Source organism: Schistocerca nitens, unplaced genomic scaffold, assembly GCF_023898315.1.
Source record: "Schistocerca nitens isolate TAMUIC-IGC-003100 unplaced genomic scaffold, iqSchNite1.1 HiC_scaffold_468, whole genome shotgun sequence".
Classification (NCBI taxonomy): Eukaryota; Metazoa; Arthropoda; class Insecta; order Orthoptera; family Acrididae; genus Schistocerca; species Schistocerca nitens.
The window spans coordinates 8,314,554-8,334,705 of NW_026046001.1; the positions used below are offsets into that span (position 1 = coordinate 8,314,554).

General features: G+C 63.1%; 3 protein-coding genes across 3 annotated transcripts; all 3 read left to right on the plus strand.

Annotated features, from left to right (window-relative positions):
- Positions 1-377: 377 nt before the first annotated feature.
- LOC126232347 (nuclease SbcCD subunit C-like) lies at positions 378-5,289 on the plus strand. Its single transcript, XM_049942623.1, has 3 exons — positions 378-2,155; positions 2,260-4,443; positions 4,524-5,289. The coding sequence occupies exons 1-3, from the start codon at positions 378-380 to the stop codon at positions 5,287-5,289; spliced, it is 4,728 nt and encodes a 1,575-aa protein (XP_049798580.1).
- A 64-nt stretch (positions 5,290-5,353) lies between these two features.
- On the plus strand, positions 5,354-11,644 carry LOC126232348 (trichohyalin-like). Its single transcript, XM_049942624.1, has one exon. It carries the CDS (start codon positions 5,354-5,356, stop codon positions 11,642-11,644), a length of 6,291 nt encoding a protein of 2,096 aa, XP_049798581.1.
- Positions 11,645-11,802: 158 nt separating this feature from the next.
- LOC126232349 (trichohyalin-like) lies at positions 11,803-19,121 on the plus strand. The gene is made up of 4 exons (XM_049942625.1): positions 11,803-12,471; positions 12,587-16,837; positions 16,982-17,260; positions 17,346-19,121. The coding sequence occupies exons 1-4, from the start codon at positions 11,803-11,805 to the stop codon at positions 19,119-19,121; spliced, it is 6,975 nt and encodes a 2,324-aa protein (XP_049798582.1).
- Positions 19,122-20,152: the final 1,031 nt, after the last annotated feature.

The following is a 20,152-nucleotide window of genomic DNA, read 5'->3' on the forward strand; positions in this document are numbered from 1 at the left end:
CAGAAACAGCCGCGCAGAAACAGCCTCGCAGAAACAGCCTCGCAGAAACAGCCGCGCAGAATCAGCCGCGCAGAAACAGCCGCGCAGGAACAGCCGCGCAGGAACAGCCGCGCAGGAACAGCTGCACAGGAACAGCTGCGCAGGAACAGCTGCGCAGGAACAGCTGCGCAGGAACAGCTGCGCAGGAACAGCTGCGCAGGAACAGCTGCGCAGAAACAGCGGCGCAGAAACAGCGGCGCAGAAACACTCTATAGCCTCCGGTTACAGGAGCGTACCTCCATGTTCAATGTTTTTTGGGCAGTTGAACATGTAAAGTTGAATCCCGTACGCGCGTGGTAGGATCTCTAGACCACGCGCGCGTACGGAGTTCGTCACCCATGCTGTTGCAGTGCAGTCTCATCAGAAAATCAGAAACAGCTGCGCAGAAGCGGCTGCGCAGGAACAGCTGCGCAGAAGCGGCTGCGCAGAAGCGGCTGCGCAGAAGCGGCTGCGCAGAAGCGGCTGCGCAGAAGCGGCTGCGCAGAAGCGGCTGCGCAGAAACGGCTGCGCAGAAGCGGCTGCGCAGAAGCGGCTGCGCAGAAGCGGCTGCGCAGAAGCGGCTGCGCACAAGCGGCTGCGCACAAGCGGCTGCGCAGAAGCGGCTGCGCAGAAGCGGCTGCGCAGAAGCGGCTGCGCAGAAGCGGCTGCGCAGAAGCGGCTGCGCAGAAGCGGCTGCGCAGAAGCGGCTGCGCAGAAGCGGCTGCGCAGAAGCGGCTGCGCAGAAGCGGCTGCGCAGAAGCGGCTGCGCAGAAGCGGCTGCGCAGAAGCGCCTGCGCAGAAGCGGCTGCGCAGAAGCGGCTGCGCAGAAGCGGCTGCGCAGAAACGGCTGCGCAGAAACGGCTGCGCAGAAACGGCTGCGCAGAAACGGCTGCGCAGAAACGGCTGCGCAGCAGCGGCTGCGCAGAAGCGGCTGCGCAGAAGCGGCTGCGCAGAAGCGGCTGCGCAGAAGCGGCTGCGCAGAAGCGGCTGCGCAGAAGCGGCTGCGCAGAAACAGCTGCGCAGATGCAGCTGCGCAGAAACAGCTGCGCAGAAACAGCTGCGCAGAAACAGCTGCGCAGAAGCGGCTGCGCAGAAGCGGCTGCGCAGAAGCGGCTGCGCAGAAGCGGCTGCGCAGAAGCGGCTGCGCAGATGCAGCTGCGCAGAAACAGCTGCGCAGAAACAGCTGCGCAGAAACAGCTGCGCAGAAACAGCTGCGCAGAAGCGGCTGCGCAGAAGCGGCTGCGCAGAAGCGGCTGCGCAGAAGCGGCTGCGCAGAAGCGGCTGCGCGGAAGCGGCTGCGCGGAAGCGGCTGCGCGGAAGCGGCTGCGCGGAAACGGCTGCGCGGAAACGGCTGCGCGGAAACGGCTGCGCGGAAGCGGCTGCGCGGAAGCGGCTGCGCGGAAGCGGCTGCGCGGAAGCGGCTGCGCGGAAGCGGCTGCGCAGAAGCGGCTGCGCAGAAGCGGCTGCGCAGAAGCGGCTGCGCAGAAGCGGCTGCGCAGAAGCGGCTGCGCAGAAACGGCTGCGCAGAAACGGCTGCGCAGAAACGGCTGCGCAGAAACGGCTGCGCAGAAACGGCTGCGCAGAAACGGCTGCGCAGAAACGGCTGCGCAGAAACGGCTGCGCAGAAGCGGCTGCGCAGAAGCAGCTGCGCAGAAGCAGCTGCGCAGAAGCAGCTGCGCAGAAGCAGCTGCGCAGAAGCAGCTGCGCAGAAGCAGCTGCGCAGAAGCAGCTGCGCAGAAGCAGCTGCGCAGAAACAGCTGCGCAGAAACAGCTGCGCAGGAACAGCTGCGCAGGAACAGCTGCACAGAGACAGCTGCGCAGAAACAGCTGCGCAGATACAGCTGCGCAGAAACAGCTGCGCAGAAACAGCTGCGCAGAAACAGCTGCGCAGAAACAGCTGCGCAGAAACAGCTGCGCAGAAACAGCTGCGCAGAAACAGATGCGCAGAAACAGCTGCGCAGAAACAGCTGCACAGAAACAGCTGCGCAGAAACAGCTGCGCAGAAACAGCTGCGCAGAAACAGCTGCGCAGAAACAGCTGCGCAGAAACATCTGCGCAGAAACAGCTGCGCAGAAACAGATGCGCAGAAACAGCTGCGCAGAAACAGCTGCGCAGAAACAGCGGCGCAGAAACAGCGGCGCAGAAACACTCTATAGCCTCCGGTTACAGGAGCGTACCTCCATGTTCAATGATTTTTGGGCAGTTGAACATGTAAAGTTGAATCCCGTACGCGCGTGGTAGGATCTCTAGACCACGCGCGCGTACGGAGTTCGTCACCCATGCTGTTGCAGTGAAGTCTCTTCAGAAAATCAGAAACAGCTGCGCGGAGACGGCTGCGCAGAAGCGGCTGCGCGGAAGCGGCTGCGCGGAAGCGGCTGCCCGGAAGCGGCTGCGCGGAAACGGCTGCGCGGAAACGGCTGCGCGGAAACGGCTGCGCGGAAACGGCTGCGCGGAAACGGCCGCGCGGGAACAGGTGCGGGGGAACAGGTGCGCAGGAACAGCTGCGCAGGAACAGCTGCGCAGGAACAGCTGCGCAGGAACAGCTGCGCAGGAACAGGTGCGCAGGAGCAGGTGCGCAAAAACAGGTGCGCAAAAACAGGTGCGCAGGAATAGGTGCGCAGGAACAGGTGCGCAGGAACAGCTGCGCAGGAACAGCTGCGCAGGAACAGCTGCGCAGGAACAGCTGCGCAGGAACAGCTGCGCAGGAACAGCTGCGCAGAAACAGCTGCGCAGGAACAGCTGCGCAGGAACAGCTGCGCAGGAACAGCTGCGCAGGAACAGCTGCGCAGAAACAGCTGCGCAGAAACAGCAGCGCAGAAACAGCCGCGCAGAAACAGCCGCGCAGAAACAGCCTCGCAGAAACAGCCGCGCAGAAACAGCCGCGCAGCAACAGCCGCGCAGCAACAGCCGCGCAGGAACAGCCGCGCAGGAACAGCCGCGCAGGAACAGCCGCGCAGGAACAGCCGCGCAGGAACAGCTGCGCAGGAACAGCTGCGCAGAAACAGCTGCGCAGAAACAGCTGCGCAGGAACAGCTGCGCAGGAACAGCTGCGCAGGATCAGCTGCGCAGAAACAGCTGCGCAGAAACAGCTGCGCAGGAACAGCTGCGCAGGAACAGCTGCGCAGAAACAGCTGCGCAGAAACAGCTGCGCAGAAACAGCTGCGCAGGAACAGCTGCGCAGAAACAGCTGCGCAGAAACAGCTGCGCAGAAACAGCTGCGCAGGAACAGCTGCGCAGAAACAGCTGCGCAGAAACAGCTGCGCAGAAACAGCTGCGCAGAAACAGCTTCGCAGAAACAGCTGCGCAGAAACAGCTGCGCAGAAACAGCTGCGCAGAAACAGCTGTGCAGGAACAGCTGCGCAGAAACAGCTGCGCAGAAACAGCTGCGCAGAAACAGCTGCGCAGGAACAGCTGCGCAGAAACAGCTGCGCAGAAACAGCTGCGCAGGAACAGCTGCGCAGAAACGGCTGCGCAGAAACAGCTGCGCAGAAACAGCTGCGCAGAAACAGCTTCGCAGAAACAGCTGCGCAGGAACAGCTGCGCAGAAACAGCTGCGCAGAAGCAGCTGCGCAGAAACAGCTGCGCAGAAACAGCTGCGCAGAAACAGCTGCGCAGAAACAGCTGCGCAGAAACAGCTGCGCAGGAACAGCTGCGCAGAAACAGCTGCGCAGGAGCTGCTGCGCAGGAACAGCTGTGCAGGAGCAGCTGCGCAGGAACAGCTGCGCAGGAACAGCTGCGCAGGAACAGCTGCGCAGGAACAGCTGCGCAGGAACAGCTGCGCAGGAACAGCTGCGCAGGAACAGGTGCGCAGGAACAGGTGCGCAGGAACAGCTGCGCAGGAACAGCTGCGCAGGAACAGGTGCGCACGAACAGCTGCGCAGGAACAGATGCGCAGGAACAGGTGCGCAGGAACAGGTGCGCAGGAACAGCTGCGCAGGAACAGGTGCGCAGGAACAGCTGCGCAGGAACAGCTGCGCAGGGACAGCTGCGCAGGAACAGGTGCGCAGGAACAGGTGCGCAGGAACAGCTGCGCAGTAACAGCTGCGCAGAAACAGCTGCGCAGAAACAGCCGCGCAGAAACAGCTGCGCAGAAACAGCTGCGCAGAAACAGCTGCGCAGAAACAGCTGCGCAGAAACAGCTGCGCAGAAACAGCTGCGCAGAAACAGCTGCGCAGAGACAGCTGCGCAGAGACAGCTGCGCAGAGACAGCTGCGCAGAGACAGCTGCGCAGAAACAGCTGCGCAGAAACAGCTGCGCAGAAACAGCTGCGCAGAAACAGCTGCGCAGAAACAGCTGCGCAGAAACAGCTGCGCAGAAACAGCTGCGCAGAAACAGCTGCGCAGAAACAGCGGCGCAGAAACACTCTATAGCCTCCGGTTACAGGAGCGTACCTCCATGTTCAATGTTTTTTGGGCAGTTGAACATGTAAAGTTGAATCCCGTACGCGCGTGGTAGGATCTCTAGACCACGCGCGCGTACGGAGTTCGTCACCCATGCTGTTGCAGTGAAGTCTCATCAGAAAATCAGAAACAGCTGCGCGGAGACGGCTGCGCAGAAGCGGCTGCGCGGAAGCGGCTGCGCGGAAACGGCTGCGCGGAAACGGCTGCGCGGAAACGGCTGCGCGGAAACGGCTGCGCGGGAACGGCTGCGCGGGAACGGCTGCGCGGGAACAGGTGCGCGGGAACAGGTGCGCGGGAACAGGTGCGCGGGAACAGCTGCGCAGGAACAGCTGCGCAGGAACAGGTGCGCAGGAACAGGTGCGCAGGAACAGGTGCGCAGGTACAGGTGCGCAGGAACAGGTTCGCAGGAACAGGTGCGCAGGAACAGCTGCGCAGGAACAGCTGCGCAGGAACAGGTGCGCAGGAACAGCTGCGCAGGAACAGCTGCGTAGGAACAGCTGCGCAGGAACAGCTGCGCAGGAACAGCTGCGCAGAAACAGCTGCGCAGAAACAGCTGCGCAGAAACAGCCGCGCAGAAACAGCCTCGCAGAAACAGCCTCGCAGAAACAGCCGCGCAGAATCAGCCGCGCAGAAACAGCCGCGCAGGAACAGCCGCGCAGGAACAGCCGCGCAGGAACAGCTGCACAGGAACAGCTGCGCAGGAACAGCTGCGCAGGAACAGCTGCGCAGGAACAGCTGCGCAGGAACAGCTGCGCAGGAACAGCTGCGCAGAAACAGCGGCGCAGAAACAGCGGCGCAGAAACACTCTATAGCCTCCGGTTACAGGAGCGTACCTCCATGTTCAATGTTTTTTGGGCAGTTGAACATGTAAAGTTGAATCCCGTACGCGCGTGGTAGGATCTCTAGACCACGCGCGCGTACGGAGTTCGTCACCCATGCTGTTGCAGTGCAGTCTCATCAGAAAATCAGAAACAGCTGCGCAGAAGCGGCTGCGCAGGAACAGCTGCGCAGAAGCGGCTGCGCAGAAGCGGCTGCGCAGAAGCGGCTGCGCAGAAGCGGCTGCGCAGAAGCGGCTGCGCAGAAGCGGCTGCGCAGAAACGGCTGCGCAGAAGCGGCTGCGCAGAAGCGGCTGCGCAGAAGCGGCTGCGCAGAAGCGGCTGCGCACAAGCGGCTGCGCACAAGCGGCTGCGCAGAAGCGGCTGCGCAGAAGCGGCTGCGCAGAAGCGGCTGCGCAGAAGCGGCTGCGCAGAAGCGGCTGCGCAGAAGCGGCTGCGCAGAAGCGGCTGCGCAGAAGCGGCTGCGCAGAAGCGGCTGCGCAGAAGCGGCTGCGCAGAAGCGGCTGCGCAGAAGCGGCTGCGCAGAAGCGCCTGCGCAGAAGCGGCTGCGCAGAAGCGGCTGCGCAGAAGCGGCTGCGCAGAAACGGCTGCGCAGAAACGGCTGCGCAGAAACGGCTGCGCAGAAACGGCTGCGCAGAAACGGCTGCGCAGCAGCGGCTGCGCAGAAGCGGCTGCGCAGAAGCGGCTGCGCAGAAGCGGCTGCGCAGAAGCGGCTGCGCAGAAGCGGCTGCGCAGAAGCGGCTGCGCAGAAACAGCTGCGCAGATGCAGCTGCGCAGAAACAGCTGCGCAGAAACAGCTGCGCAGAAACAGCTGCGCAGAAGCGGCTGCGCAGAAGCGGCTGCGCAGAAGCGGCTGCGCAGAAGCGGCTGCGCAGAAGCGGCTGCGCAGATGCAGCTGCGCAGAAACAGCTGCGCAGAAACAGCTGCGCAGAAACAGCTGCGCAGAAACAGCTGCGCAGAAGCGGCTGCGCAGAAGCGGCTGCGCAGAAGCGGCTGCGCAGAAGCGGCTGCGCAGAAGCGGCTGCGCGGAAGCGGCTGCGCGGAAGCGGCTGCGCGGAAGCGGCTGCGCGGAAACGGCTGCGCGGAAACGGCTGCGCGGAAACGGCTGCGCGGAAGCGGCTGCGCGGAAGCGGCTGCGCGGAAGCGGCTGCGCGGAAGCGGCTGCGCGGAAGCGGCTGCGCAGAAGCGGCTGCGCAGAAGCGGCTGCGCAGAAGCGGCTGCGCAGAAGCGGCTGCGCAGAAGCGGCTGCGCAGAAACGGCTGCGCAGAAACGGCTGCGCAGAAACGGCTGCGCAGAAACGGCTGCGCAGAAACGGCTGCGCAGAAACGGCTGCGCAGAAACGGCTGCGCAGAAACGGCTGCGCAGAAGCGGCTGCGCAGAAGCAGCTGCGCAGAAGCAGCTGCGCAGAAGCAGCTGCGCAGAAGCAGCTGCGCAGAAGCAGCTGCGCAGAAGCAGCTGCGCAGAAGCAGCTGCGCAGAAGCAGCTGCGCAGAAACAGCTGCGCAGAAACAGCTGCGCAGGAACAGCTGCGCAGGAACAGCTGCGCAGGAACAGCTGCGCAGGAACAGCTGCGCAGGAACAGCTGCGCAGGAACAGCTGCGCAGGAACAGCTGCGCAGGAACAGCTGCGCAGGAACAGCTGCGCAGGAACAGCTGCGCAGGAACAGCTGCGCAGAAACAGCTGCGCTGGAACAGCTGCGCAGGAACAGCTGCGCAGGAACAGCTGCGCAGGAACAGCTGCGCAGAAACAGCTGCGCAGGAACAGCTGCGCAGGAACAGCTGCGCAGGAACAGCTGCGCAGAAACTGCTGCGCAGAAACTGCTGCGCAGAAACTGCTGCGCAGAAACAGCTGCGCAGGAACAGCTGCGCAGGAACAGCTGCGCAGGAACAGCTGCGCAGGAACAGCTGCGCAGAAACAACTGCGCAGAAACAGCTGCGCAGGAACAGCTGCGCAGAAACAGCTGCGCAGAAACAGCTGCGCAGAAACAGCTTCGCAGAAACAGCTGCGCAGAAACAGCTGCGCAGAAACAGCTGCGCAGAAACAGCTGCGCAGGAACAGCTGCGCAGAAACAGCTGCGCAGAAACAGCTGCGCAGAAACAGCTGCGCAGGAACAGCTGCGCAGGAACAGCTGCGCAGAAACAGCTGCGCAGGAACAGCTGCGCAGAAACAGCTGCGCAGAAACAGCTGCGCAGAAACAGCTGCGCAGAAACAGCTGCGCAGAAACAGCTGCGCAGAAACAGCTGCGCAGAAACAGCTGCGCAGAAACAGCTGCGCAGGAACAGCTGCGCAGAAACAGCTGCGCAGGAACAGCTGCGCAGGAACGGCTGCGCAGAAACGGCTGCGCAGAAACGGCTGCGCAGAAACGGCAGCGCAGAAACGGCTGCGCAGAAACGGCTGCGCAGAAACGGCTGCGCAGAAGCAGCTGCGCAGAAGCAGCTGCGCAGAAGCAGCTGCGCAGAAGCAGCTGCGCAGAAGCAGCTGCGCAGAAGCAGCTGCGCGGAAGCAGCTGCGCGGAAGCAGCTGCGCGGAAGCAGCTGCGCAGAAGCAGCTGCGCAGAAGCAGCTGCGCAGAAACAGCTGCGCAGAAACAGCTGCGCAGAAACAGCTGCGCAGGAACAGCTGCGCAGGAACAGCTGCGCAGGAACAGCTGCGCAGGAACAGCTGCGCAGGAACAGCTGCGCAGGAACAGCTGCGCAGGAACAGCTGCGCAGGAACAGCTGCGCAGGAACAGCTGCGCAGGAACAGCTGCGCAGGAACAGCTGCGCAGGAACAGCTGCGCAGAAACAGCTGCGCTGGAACAGCTGCGCAGGAACAGCTGCGCAGGAACAGCTGCGCAGGAACAGCTGCGCAGGAACAGCTGCGCAGAAACAGCTGCGCAGAAACAGCTGCGCAGGAACAGCTGCGCAGGAACAGCTGCGCAGGAACAGCTGCGCAGGAACAGCTGCGCAGAAACTGCTGCGCAGAAACTGCTGCGCAGAAACAGCTGCGCAGAAACAGCTGCGCAGGAACAGCTGCGCAGGAACAGCTGCGCAGGAACAGCTGCGCAGGAACAGCTGCGCAGGAACAGCTGCGCAGAAACAGCTGCGCAGGAACAGCTGCGCAGAAACAGCTGCGCAGGAACAGCTGCGCAGAAACAGCTGCGCAGGAACAGCTGCGCAGAAACAACTGCGCAGAAACAACTGCGCAGAAACAGCTGCGCAGGAACAGCTGCGCAGAAACAGCTGCGCAGAAACAGCTGCGCAGAAACAGCTTCGCAGAAACAGCTGCGCAGAAACAGCTGCGCAGGAACAGCTGCGCAGGAACAGCTGCGCAGAAACAGCTGCGCAGAAACAGCTGCGCAGGAACAGCTGCGCAGGAACAGCTGCGCAGAAACAGCTGCGCAGGAACAGCTGCGCAGAAACAGCTGCGCAGAAACAGCTGCGCAGAAACAGCTGCGCAGAAACAGCTGCGCAGAAACAGCTGCGCAGAAACAGCTGCGCAGAAACAGCTGCGCAGAAACAGCTGCGCAGGAACAGCTGCGCAGAAACAGCTGCGCAGGAACAGCTGCGCAGGAACAGCTGCGCAGGAACAGCTGCGCAGGAACAGGTGCGCAGGAACAGGTGCGCAGGAACAGGTGCGGAGGAACAGGTGCGGAGGAACAGGTGCGCAGGAACAGCTGCGCAGGAACAGGTGCGCAGGAACAGGTGCGCAGGAACAGCTGCGCAGGAACAGCTGCGCAGGAACAGCTGCGCAGGAACAGCTGCGCAGAAACTGCTGCGCAGAAACTGCTGCGCAGAAACTGCTGCGCAGAAACAGCTGCGCAGGAACAGCTGCGCAGGAACAGCTGCGCAGAAACTGCTGCGCAGAAACTGCTGCGCAGAAACTGCTGCGCAGAAACTGCTGCGCAGAAACAGCTGCGCAGGAACAGCTGCGCAGGAACAGCTGCGCAGGAACAGCTGCGCAGGAACAGCTGCGCAGAAACAGCTGCGCAGAAACAGCTGCGCAGGAACAGCTGCGCAGGAACAGCTGCGCAGGAACAGCTGCGCAGGAACAGCTGCGCAGAAACTGCTGCGCAGAAACTGCTGCGCAGAAACTGCTGCGCAGAAACAGCTGCGCAGGAACAGCTGCGCAGGAACAGCTGCGCAGGAACAGCTGCGCAGGAACAGCTGCGCAGGAACAGCTGCGCAGAAACAGCTGCGCAGAAACAGCTGCGCAGGAACAGCTGCGCAGAAACAGCTGCGCAGGAACGGCTGCGCAGGAACGGCTGCGCAGAAACGGCTGCGCAGAAACGGCTGCGCAGAAACGGCTGCGCAGAAACGGCAGCGCAGAAACGGCTGCGCAGAAACGGCTGCGCAGAAACGGCTGCGCAGAAGCAGCTGCGCAGAAGCAGCTGCGCAGAAGCAGCTGCGCAGAAGCAGCTGCTAGAAGCAGCTGCGCAGAAGCAGCTGCGCAGAAGCAGCTGCGCAGAAGCAGCTGCGCAGAAGCAGCTGCGCAGAAACAGCTGCGCAGAAACAGCTGCGCAGGAACAGCTGCGCAGGAACAGCTGCGCAGGAACAGCTGCGCAGGAACAGCTGCGCAGGAACAGCTGCGCAGGAACAGCTGCGCAGGAACAGCTGCGCAGGAACAGCTGCGCAGGAACAGCTGCGCAGGAACAGGTGCGCAGGAACAGGTGCGCAGGAACAGCTGCGCAGGAACAGCTGCGCAGGAACAGCTGCGCAGGAACAGCTGCGCAGGAACAGCTGCGCAGAAACAGCTGCGCAGAAACAGCAGCGCAGAAACAGCTGCGCAGAAACAGCCGCGCAGAAACAGCCTCGCAGAAACAGCCGCGCAGAAACAGCCGCGCAGCAACAGCCGCGCAGCAACAGCCGCGCAGGAACAGCCGCGCAGGAACAGCCGCGCAGGAACAGCCGCGCAGGAACAGCCGCGCAGGAACAGCCGCGCAGGAACAGCTGCGCAGAAACAGCTGCGCAGAAACAGCTGCGCAGGAACAGCTGCGCAGGAACAGCTGCGCAGGATCAGCTGCGCAGAAACAGCTGCGCAGAAACAGCTGCGCAGGAACAGCTGCGCAGGAACAGCTGCGCAGGAACAGCTGCGCAGAAACAGCTGCGCAGAAACAGCTGCGCAGAAACAGCTGCGCAGAAACAGCTGCGCAGGAACAGCTGCGCAGAAACAGCTGCGCAGAAACAGCTGCGCAGAAACAGCTGCGCAGGAACAGCTGCGCAGAAACAGCTGCGCAGAAACAGCTGCGCAGAAACAGCTTCGCAGAAACAGCTGCGCAGAAACAGCTGCGCAGAAACAGCTGCGCAGAAACAGCTGCGCAGGAACAGCTGCGCAGAAACAGCTGCGCAGAAACAGCTGCGCAGAAACAGCTGCGCAGGAACAGCTGCGCAGAAACAGCTGCGCAGAAACAGCTGCGCAGGAACAGCTGCGCAGAAACGGCTGCGCAGAAACAGCTGCGCAGAAACAGCTGCGCAGAAACAGCTTCGCAGAAACAGCTGCGCAGGAACAGCTGCGCAGAAACAGCTGCGCAGAAGCAGCTGCGCAGAAACAGCTGCGCAGAAACAGCTGCGCAGAAACAGCTGCGCAGAAACAGCTGCGCAGAAACAGCTGCGCAGGAACAGCTGCGCAGAAACAGCTGCGCAGGAGCTGCTGCGCAGGAACAGCTGTGCAGGAGCAGCTGCGCAGGAACAGCTGCGCAGGAACAGCTGCGCAGGAACAGCTGCGCAGGAACAGCTGCGCAGGAACAGCTGCGCAGGAACAGGTGCGCAGGAACAGGTGCGCAGGAACAGGTGCGCAGGAACAGCTGCGCAGGAACAGCTGCGCAGGAACAGGTGCGCACGAACAGCTGCGCAGGAACAGGTGCGCAGGAACAGGTGCGCAGGAACAGGTGCGCAGGAACAGCTGCGCAGGAACAGGTGCGCAGGAACAGCTGCGCAGGAACAGCTGCGCAGGGACAGCTGCGCAGGAACAGGTGCGCAGGAACAGGTGCGCAGGAACAGCTGCGCAGTAACAGCTGCGCAGAAACAGCTGCGCAGAAACAGCCGCGCAGAAACAGCTGCGCAGAAACAGCTGCGCAGAAACAGCTGCGCAGAAACAGCTGCGCAGAAACAGCTGCGCAGAAACAGCTGCGCAGAAACAGCTGCGCAGAGACAGCTGCGCAGAGACAGCTGCGCAGAGACAGCTGCGCAGAGACAGCTGCGCAGAAACAGCTGCGCAGAAACAGCTGCGCAGAAACAGCTGCGCAGAAACAGCTGCGCAGAAACAGCTGCGCAGAAACAGCTGCGCAGAAACAGCTGCGCAGAAACAGCGGCGCAGAAACACTCTATAGCCTCCGGTTACAGGAGCGTACCTCCATGTTCAATGTTTTTTGGGCAGTTGAACATGTAAAGTTGAATCCCGTACGCGCGTGGTAGGATCTCTAGACCACGCGCGCGTACGGAGTTCGTCACCCATGCTGTTGCAGTGAAGTCTCATCAGAAAATCAGAAACAGCTGCGCGGAGACGGCTGCGCAGAAGCGGCTGCGCGGAAGCGGCTGCGCGGAAACGGCTGCGCGGAAACGGCTGCGCGGAAATGGCTGCGCGGAAACGGCTGCGCGGGAACGGCTGCGCGGGAACGGCTGCGCGGGAACAGGTGCGCGGGAACAGGTGCGCGGGAACAGGTGCGCGGGAACAGCTGCGCAGGAACAGCTGCGCAGGAACAGGTGCGCAGGAACAGGTGCGCAGGAACAGGTGCGCAGGTACAGGTGCGCAGGAACAGGTTCGCAGGAACAGGTGCGCAGGAACAGCTGCGCAGGAACAGCTGCGCAGGAACAGGTGCGCAGGAACAGCTGTGCAGGAACAGCTGCGCAGGAACAGCTGCGCAGGAACAGCTGCGCAGGAACAGCTGCGCAGAAACAGCTGCGCAGAAACAGCCGCGCAGAAACAGCCTCGCAGAAACAGCCTCGCAGAAACAGCCGCGCAGAATCAGCCGCGCAGAAACAGCCGCGCAGGAACAGCCGCGCAGGAACAGCCGCGCAGGAACAGCTGCACAGGAACAGCTGCGCAGGAACAGCTGCGCAGGAACAGCTGCGCAGGAACAGCTGCGCAGGAACAGCTGCGCAGGAACAGCTGCGCAGGAACAGCTGCGCAGAAACAGCGGCGCAGAAACAGCGGCGCAGAAACACTCTATAGCCTCCGGTTACAGGAGCGTACCTCCATGTTCAATGTTTTTTGGGCAGTTGAACATGTAAAGTTGAATCCCGTACGCGCGTGGTAGGATCTCTAGACCACGCGCGCGTACGGAGTTCGTCACCCATGCTGTTGCAGTGCAGTCTCATCAGAAAATCAGAAACAGCTGCGCAGAAGCGGCTGCGCAGGAACAGCTGCGCAGAAGCGGCTGCGCAGAAGCGGCTGCGCAGAAGCGGCTGCGCAGAAGCGGCTGCGCAGAAGCGGCTGCGCAGAAGCGGCTGCGCAGAAACGGCTGCGCAGAAGCGGCTGCGCAGAAGCGGCTGCGCACAAGCGGCTGCGCACAAGCGGCTGCGCACAAGCGGCTGCGCAGAAGCGGCAGCGCAGAAGCGGCTGCGCAGAAGCGGCTGCGCAGAAGCGGCTGCGCAGAAGCGGCTGCGCAGAAGCGGCTGCGCAGAAGCGGCTGCGCAGAAGCGGCTGCGCAGAAGCGGCTGCGCAGAAGCGCCTGCGCAGAAGCGGCTGCGCAGAAGCGGCTGCGCAGAAGCGGCTGCGCAGAAACGGCTGCGCAGAAACGGCTGCGCAGAAACGGCTGCGCAGCAGCGGCTGCGCAGAAGCGGCTGCGCAGAAGCGGCTGCGCAGAAGCGGCTGCGCAGAAGCGGCTGCGCAGAAGCGGCTGCGCAGAAGCGGCTGCGCAGAAACAGCTGCGCAGATGCAGCTGCGCAGAAACAGCTGCGCAGAAACAGCTGCGCAGAAACAGCTGCGCAGAAACGGCTGCGCAGAAGCGGCTGCGCAGAAGCGGCTGCGCAGAAGCGGCTGCGCAGAAGCGGCTGCGCAGATGCAGCTGCGCAGAAACAGCTGCGCAGAAACAGCTGCGCAGAAACAGCTGCGCAGAAACAACTGCGCAGAAGCGGCTGCGCAGAAGCGGCTGCGCAGAAGCGGCTGCGCAGAAGCGGCTGCGCAGAAGCGGCTGCGCAGAAGCGGCTGCGCAGAAGCGGCTGCGCGGAAGCGGCTGCGCGGAAGCGGCTGCGCGGAAACGGCTGCGCGGAAACGGCTGCGCGGAAACGGCTGCGCGGAAGCGGCTGCGCGGAAGCGGCTGCGCGGAAGCGGCTGCGCGGAAGCGGCTGCGCGGAAGCGGCTGCGCAGAAGCGGCTGCGCAGAAGCGGCTGCGCAGAAGCGGCTGCGCAGAAGCGGCTGCGCAGAAGCGGCTGCGCAGAAGCGGCTGCGCAGAAACGGCTGCGCAGAAACGGCTGCGCAGAAACGGCTGCGCAGAAACGGCTGCGCAGAAACGGCTGCGCAGAAACGGCTGCGCAGAAGCGGCTGCGCAGAAGCGGCTGCGCAGAAGCAGCTGCGCAGAAGCAGCTGCGCAGAAGCAGCTGCGCAGAAGCAGCTGCGCAGAAGCAGCTGCGCAGAAGCAGCTGCGCAGAAGCAGCTGCGCAGAAGCAGCTGCGCTGAAGCAGCTGCGCAGAAGCAGCTGCGCAGAAACAGCTGCGCAGAAACAGCTGCGCAGGAACAGCTGCGCAGGAACAGCTGCGCAGGAACAGCTGCGCAGGAACAGCTGCGCAGGAACAGCTGCGCAGGAACAGCTGCGCAGGAACAGCTGCGCAGGAACAGCTGCGCAGGAACAGCTGCGCAGGAACAGCTGCGCAGGAACAGCTGCGCAGGAACAGCTGCGCAGGAACAGCTGCGCAGGAACAGCTGCGCAGAAACAGCTGCGCAGGAACAGCTGCGCAGGAACAGCTGCGCAGGAACAGCTGCGCAGGAACAGCTGCGCAGAAACTGCTGCGCAGAAACTGCTGCGCAGAAACTGCTGCGCAGAAACTGCTGCGCAGAAACAGCTGCGCAGGAACAGCTGCGCAGGAACAGCTGCGCAGGAACAGCTGCGCAGGAACAGCTGCGCAGGAACAGCTGCGCAGAAACAACTGCGCAGAAACAGCTGCGCAGGAACAGCTGCGCAGAAACAGCTGCGCAGAAACAGCTGCGCAGAAACAGCTTCGCAGAAACAGCTGCGCAGAAACAGCTGCGCAGAAACAACTGCGCAGAAACAGCTGCGCAGGAACAGCTGCGCAGAAACAGCTGCGCAGAAACAGCTGCGCAGAAACAGCTGCGCAGGAACAGCTGCGCAGGAACAGCTGCGCAGAAACAGCTGCGCAGAAACAGCTGCGCAGAAACAGCTGCGCAGAAACAGCTGCGCAGAAACAGCTGCGCAGAAACAGCTGCGCAGAAACAGCTGCGCAGAAACAGCTGCGCAGGAACAGCTGCGCAGAAACAGCTGCGCAGGAACGGCTGCGCAGGAACGGCTGCGCAGAAACGGCTGCGCAGAAACGGCTGCGCAGAAACGGCAGCGCAGAAACGGCTGCGCAGAAACGGCTGCGCAGAAACGGCTGCGCAGAAGCAGCTGCGCAGAAGCAGCTGCGCAGAAGCAGCTGCGCAGAAGCAGCTGCGCAGAAGCAGCTGCGCAGAAGCAGCTGCGCGGAAGCAGCTGCGCAGAAGCAGCTGCGCAGAAGCAGCTGCGCAGAAGCAGCTGCGCAGAAACAGCTGCGCAGAAACAGCTGCGCAGGAACAGCTGCGCAGGAACAGCTGCGCAGGAACAGCTGCGCAGGAACAGCTGCGCAGGAACAGCTGCGCAGGAACAGCTGCGCAGGAACAGCTGCGCAGGAACAGCTGCGCAGGAACAGCTGCGCAGGAACAGCTGCGCAGAAACAGCTGCGCAGGAACAGCTGCGCAGAAACAGCTGCGCTGGAACAGCTGCGCAGGAACAGCTGCGCAGGAACAGCTGCGCAGGAACAGCTGCGCAGGAACAGCTGCGCAGGAACAGCTGCGCAGAAACAGCTGCGCAGAAACAGCTGCGCAGGAACAGCTGCGCAGGAACAGCTGCGCAGGAACAGCTGCGCAGGAACAGCTGCGCAGAAACTGCTGCGCAGAAACTGCTGCGCAGAAACAGCTGCGCAGAAACAGCTGCGCAGGAACAGCTGCGCAGGAACAGCTGCGCAGGAACAGCTGCGCAGGAACAGCTGCGCAGAAACAGCTGCGCAGGAACAGCTGCGCAGAAACAGCTGCGCAGGAACAGCTGCGCAGAAACAGCTGCGCAGGAACAGCTGCGCAGAAACAACTGCGCAGAAACAACTGCGCAGAAACAGCTGCGCAGGAACAGCTGCGCAGAAACAGCTGCGCAGAAACAGCTGCGCAGAAGCGGCTGCGCAGAAGCGGCTGCGCAGAAGCGGCTGCGCAGAAGCGGCTGCGCAGAAGCGGCTGCGCAGAAGCGGCTGCGCAGAAGCGGCTGCGCGGAAGCGGCTGCGCGGAAGCGGCTGCGCGGAAACGGCTGCGCAGAAGCGGCTGCGCAGAAGCGGCTGCGCAGAAGCGGCTGCGCAGAAGCGGCTGCGCAGAAACGGCTGCGCAGAAACGGCTGCGCAGAAACGGCTGCGCAGAAACGGCTGCGCAGAAACGGCTGCGCAGAAACGTATGCGCAGAAACGGCTGCGCAGAAACGGCTGCGCAGAAACGGCTGCGCAGAAACGGCTGCGCAGAAACGGCTGCGCAGAAACAGCTGCGCAGAAACGGCTGCGCAGAAACGGCTGCGCAGAAACGGCTGCGCAGAAACGGCTGCGCAGAAACGGCTGCGCAGAAACGGCTGCGCAGAAACGGCTGCGCAGAAACGGCTGCGCAGAAACAGCTGCGCAGAAACAGCTGCGCAGAAACAGCTGCGCAGAAACAGCTGCGCAGAAACAGCTGCGCAGAAACAGCTGCGCAGAAGCAGCTGCGCAGAAGCAGCTGCGCAGAAACAGCTGCGCAGAAACAGCTGCGCAGAAACAGCTGCGCAGAAACAGGGCGCAGAAACAGCTGCGCAGAAACAGCTGCGCAGAAACAGCTGCGCAGATACAGCTGCGCAGATACAGCTGCGCAGATACAGCTGCGCAGATACAGCTGCGCAGAAACAGCTGCGCAGATACAGCTGCGCAGAAAGAGCTGCGCAGAAACAGCTGCGCAGAAACAGCTGCGCAGAAACAGCTGCGCAGAAACAGCTGCACAGAAACAGCTGCGCAGGAACAGCTGCGCAGAAACAGCTGCGCAGAAACAGCTGCGCAGGAACAGCTGCGCAGGAACAGCTGCGCAGAAACAGGTGCGCAGAAACAGCTGCGCAGAAACAGCTGCGCAGGAACAGCTGCGCAGGAACAGCTGCGCAGGAACAGCTGCGCAGGAACAGCTGCGCAGAAACAGCTGCGCAGGAACAGCTGCGCAGGAACAGCTGCGCAGGAACAGCTGCGCAGCAACAGCTGCGCAGAAACAGCTGCGCAGAAACAGCTGCGCAGAAACAGCTGCAGAAACAGCTGCGCAGAAACAGCGGCGCAGAAACAGCGGCGCAGAAACAGCGGCGCAGAAACACTCTATAGCCTCCGGTTACAGGAGCGTACCTCCATGTTCAATGTTTTTTGGGCAGTTGAACATGTAAAGTTAAATCCCGTACGCACGTGGTAGGATCTCTAGACCACGCGCGCGTACGGAGTTCGTCACCCATGCTGTTGCAGTGAAGTCTCATCAGAAAATCAGAAACAGCTGCGCAGAAGCGGCTGCGCAGAAACGGCTTCGCAGAAACGGCTGCGCAGGAACGGCTGCGCAGGAACAGCTGCGCATAAGCGGCTGCGCAGAAGCGGCTGCGCAGAAGCGGCTGCGCAGAAGCGGCTGCGCAGAAGCGGCTGCGCAGAAGCGGTTGCGCAGAAGCGGCTGCGCAGAAGCGGCTGCGCAGAAGCGGCTGCGCAGAAGCGGCTGCGCAGAAGCGGCTGCGCAGAAGCGGCTGCGCACAAGCGGCTGCGCAGAAGCGGCTGCGCAGAAGCGGCTGCGCAGAAGCGGCTGCGCAGTAGCGGCTGCGCAGTAGCGGCTGCGCAGAAGCGGCTGCGCAGAAGCGGCTGCGCAGAAACGGCTGCGCAGTAACGGCTGCGCAGAAACGGCTGCGCAGAAACGGCTGCGCAGAAACGGCTGCGCAGAAGCGGCTGCGCAGAAGCGGCTGCGCAGAAGCGGCTGCGCAGAAGCGGCTGCGCAGAAGCGGCTGCGCAGAAGCGGCTGCGCAGAAGCGGCTGCGCAGAAGCGGCTGCGCAGAAGCGGCTGCGCAGAAGCGGCTGCGCAGAAACGGCTGCGCAGAAACGGCTGCGCAGAAACGGCTGCGCAGAAACGGCTGCGCAGAAACGTCTGCGCAGATACGGCTGCGCAGGAACGGCTGCGCAGGAACGGCTGCGCAGGAACGGCTGCGCAGGAACGGCTGCGCAGGAACGGCTGCGCAGGAACGGCTGCGCAGGAACGGCTGCGCTGGAACGGCTTCGCAGGAACGGCTGCGCAGAAGCGGCTGCGCAGAAGCGGCTGCGCAGAAGCGGCTGCGCAGAAGCGGCTGCGCAGAAGCGGCTGCGCAGAAGCGGCTGCGCAGAAGCGGCTGCGCAGAAGCGGCTGCGCAGAAGCGGCTGCGCAGAAGCGGCTGCGCAGAAGCGGCTGCGCAGAAACGGCTGCGCAGAAACGGCTGCGCAGAAACGGCTGCGCAGGAACGGCTGCGCAGAAACGGCTGCGCAGAAACGGCTGCGCAGAAACGGCTGCGCAGAAACGGCTGCGCAGAAACGGCTGCGCAGAAACGACTGCGCAGAAACAGCTGCGCAGAAGCAGCTGCGCAGAAGCAGCTGCGCAGAATCAGCTGCGCAGAAGCAGCTGCGCAGAAGCAGCTGCGCAGAAGCAGCTGCGCAGAAGCAGCTGCGCAGAAACAGCTGCGCAGAAACAGCTGCGCAGATACAGCTGCGCAGATACAGCTGCGCAGATACAGCTGCGCAGAAACGGCTGCGCAGAAACGGCTGCGGAGAAACGGCTGCGCAGAAACGGCTGCGCAGAAACGTATGCGCAGAAACGGCTGCGCAGAAACGGCTGCGCAGAAACGGCTGCGCAGAAACGGCTGCGCAGAAACGGCTGCGCAGAAACGGCTGCGCAGAAACGGCTGCGCAGAAACGGCTGCGCAGAAACGGCTGCGCAGAAACGGCTGCGCAGAAACGGCTGCGCAGAAACGGCTGCGCAGAAACGGCTGCGCAGAAACAGCTGCGCAGAAACAGCTGCGCAGAAACAGCTGCGCAGAAACAGCTGCGCAGAAACAGCTGCGCAGAAGCAGCTGCGCAGAAACAGCTGCGCTGAAGCAGCTGCGCAGAAACAGCTGCGCAGAAACAGCTGCGCAGAAACAGCTGCGCAGAAACAGTGCGCAGAAACAGCTGCGCAGAAACAGCTGCGCAGAAACAGCTGCGCAGAAACAGCTGCGCAGATACAGCTGCGCAGATACAGCTGCGCAGAAACAGCTGCGCAGAAACAGCTGCGCAGATACAGCTGCGCAGATACAGCTGCGCAGAAACAGCTGCGCAGAAACAGCTGCGCAGAAACAGCTGCGCAGAAACAGCTGCGCAGAAACAGCTGCGCAGGAACAGCTGCACAGAAACAGCTGCGCAGAAACAGCTGCGCAGAAACAGCTGCGCAGGAACAGCTGCGCAGGAACAGCTGCGCAGAAACAGCTGCGCAGGAACAGCTGCGCAGGAACAGCTACGCAGGAACAGCTGCGCAGGAACAGCTGCGCAGGAACAGCTGCACAGGAACAGCTGCGCAGGAACAGCTGCGCAGGAACAGCTGCGCAGGAACAGCTGCGCAGGAACAGCTGCGCAGAAACAGCTGCGCAGAAACAGCGGCGCAGAAACAGCGGCGCAGAAACACTCTATAGCCTCCGGTTACAGGAGCGTACCTCCATGTTCAATGTTTTTTGGGCAGTTGAACATGTAAAGTTGAATCCCGTACGCGCGTGGTAGGATCTCTAGACCACGCGCGCGTACGGAGTTCGTCACCCATGCTGTTGCAGTGGAGTCTCATCAGAAAATCAGAAACAGCTGCGCAGAAGCGGCTGCGCAGGAACAGCTGCGCAGAAGCGGCTGCGCAGAAGCGGCTGCGCAGAAGCGGCTGCGCAGAAGCGGCTGCGCAGAAGCGGCTGCGCAGAAGCGGCTGCGCAGAAGCGGCTGCGCAGAAGCGGCTGCGCAGAAGCGGCTGCGCAGAAGCGGCTGCGCAGAAGCGGCTGCGCAGAAGCGGCTGCGCAGAAGCGGCTGCGCAGAAGCGGCTGCGCAGAAACGGCTGCGCAGAAACGGCTGCGCAGAAACGGCTGCGCAGAAGCGGCTGCGCAGAAGCGGCTGCGCAGAAGCGGCTGCGCAGAAGCGGCTGCGCAGAAGCGGCTGCGCAGAAGCGGCTGCGCAGAAGCGGCTGCGCAGAAGCGGCTGCGCAGAAGCGGCTGCGCAGAAGCGGCTGCGCAGAAGCGGCTGCGCAGAAGCGGCTGCGCAGAAGCGGCTGCGCAGAAACGGCTGCGCAGAAACGGCTGCGCAGGAACGGCTGCGCAGGAACAGCTGCGCAGGAACAGCTGCGCAGGAACAGCTGCGCAGGAACAGCTGCGCAGGAACAGCTGCGCAGGAACAGCTGCGCAGGAACAGCTGCGCAGGAACAGCTGCGCAGGAACAGCTGCGCAGGAACAGCTGCGCAGGAACAGCTGCGCAGGAACAGCTGCGCAGGAACAGCTGCGCAGGTACAGCTGCGCAGGTACAGCTGCGCAGGAACAGCTGCGCAGAAACAGCTGCGCAGGAACAGCTGCGCAGGAACAGCTGCGCAGGAACAGCTGCGCAGGTACAGCTGCGCAGGAGCAGCTGCGCAGGAACAGCTGCGCAGGAACAGCTGCGCAGGAACAGCTGCGCAGGAACAGCTGCGCAGAAACAG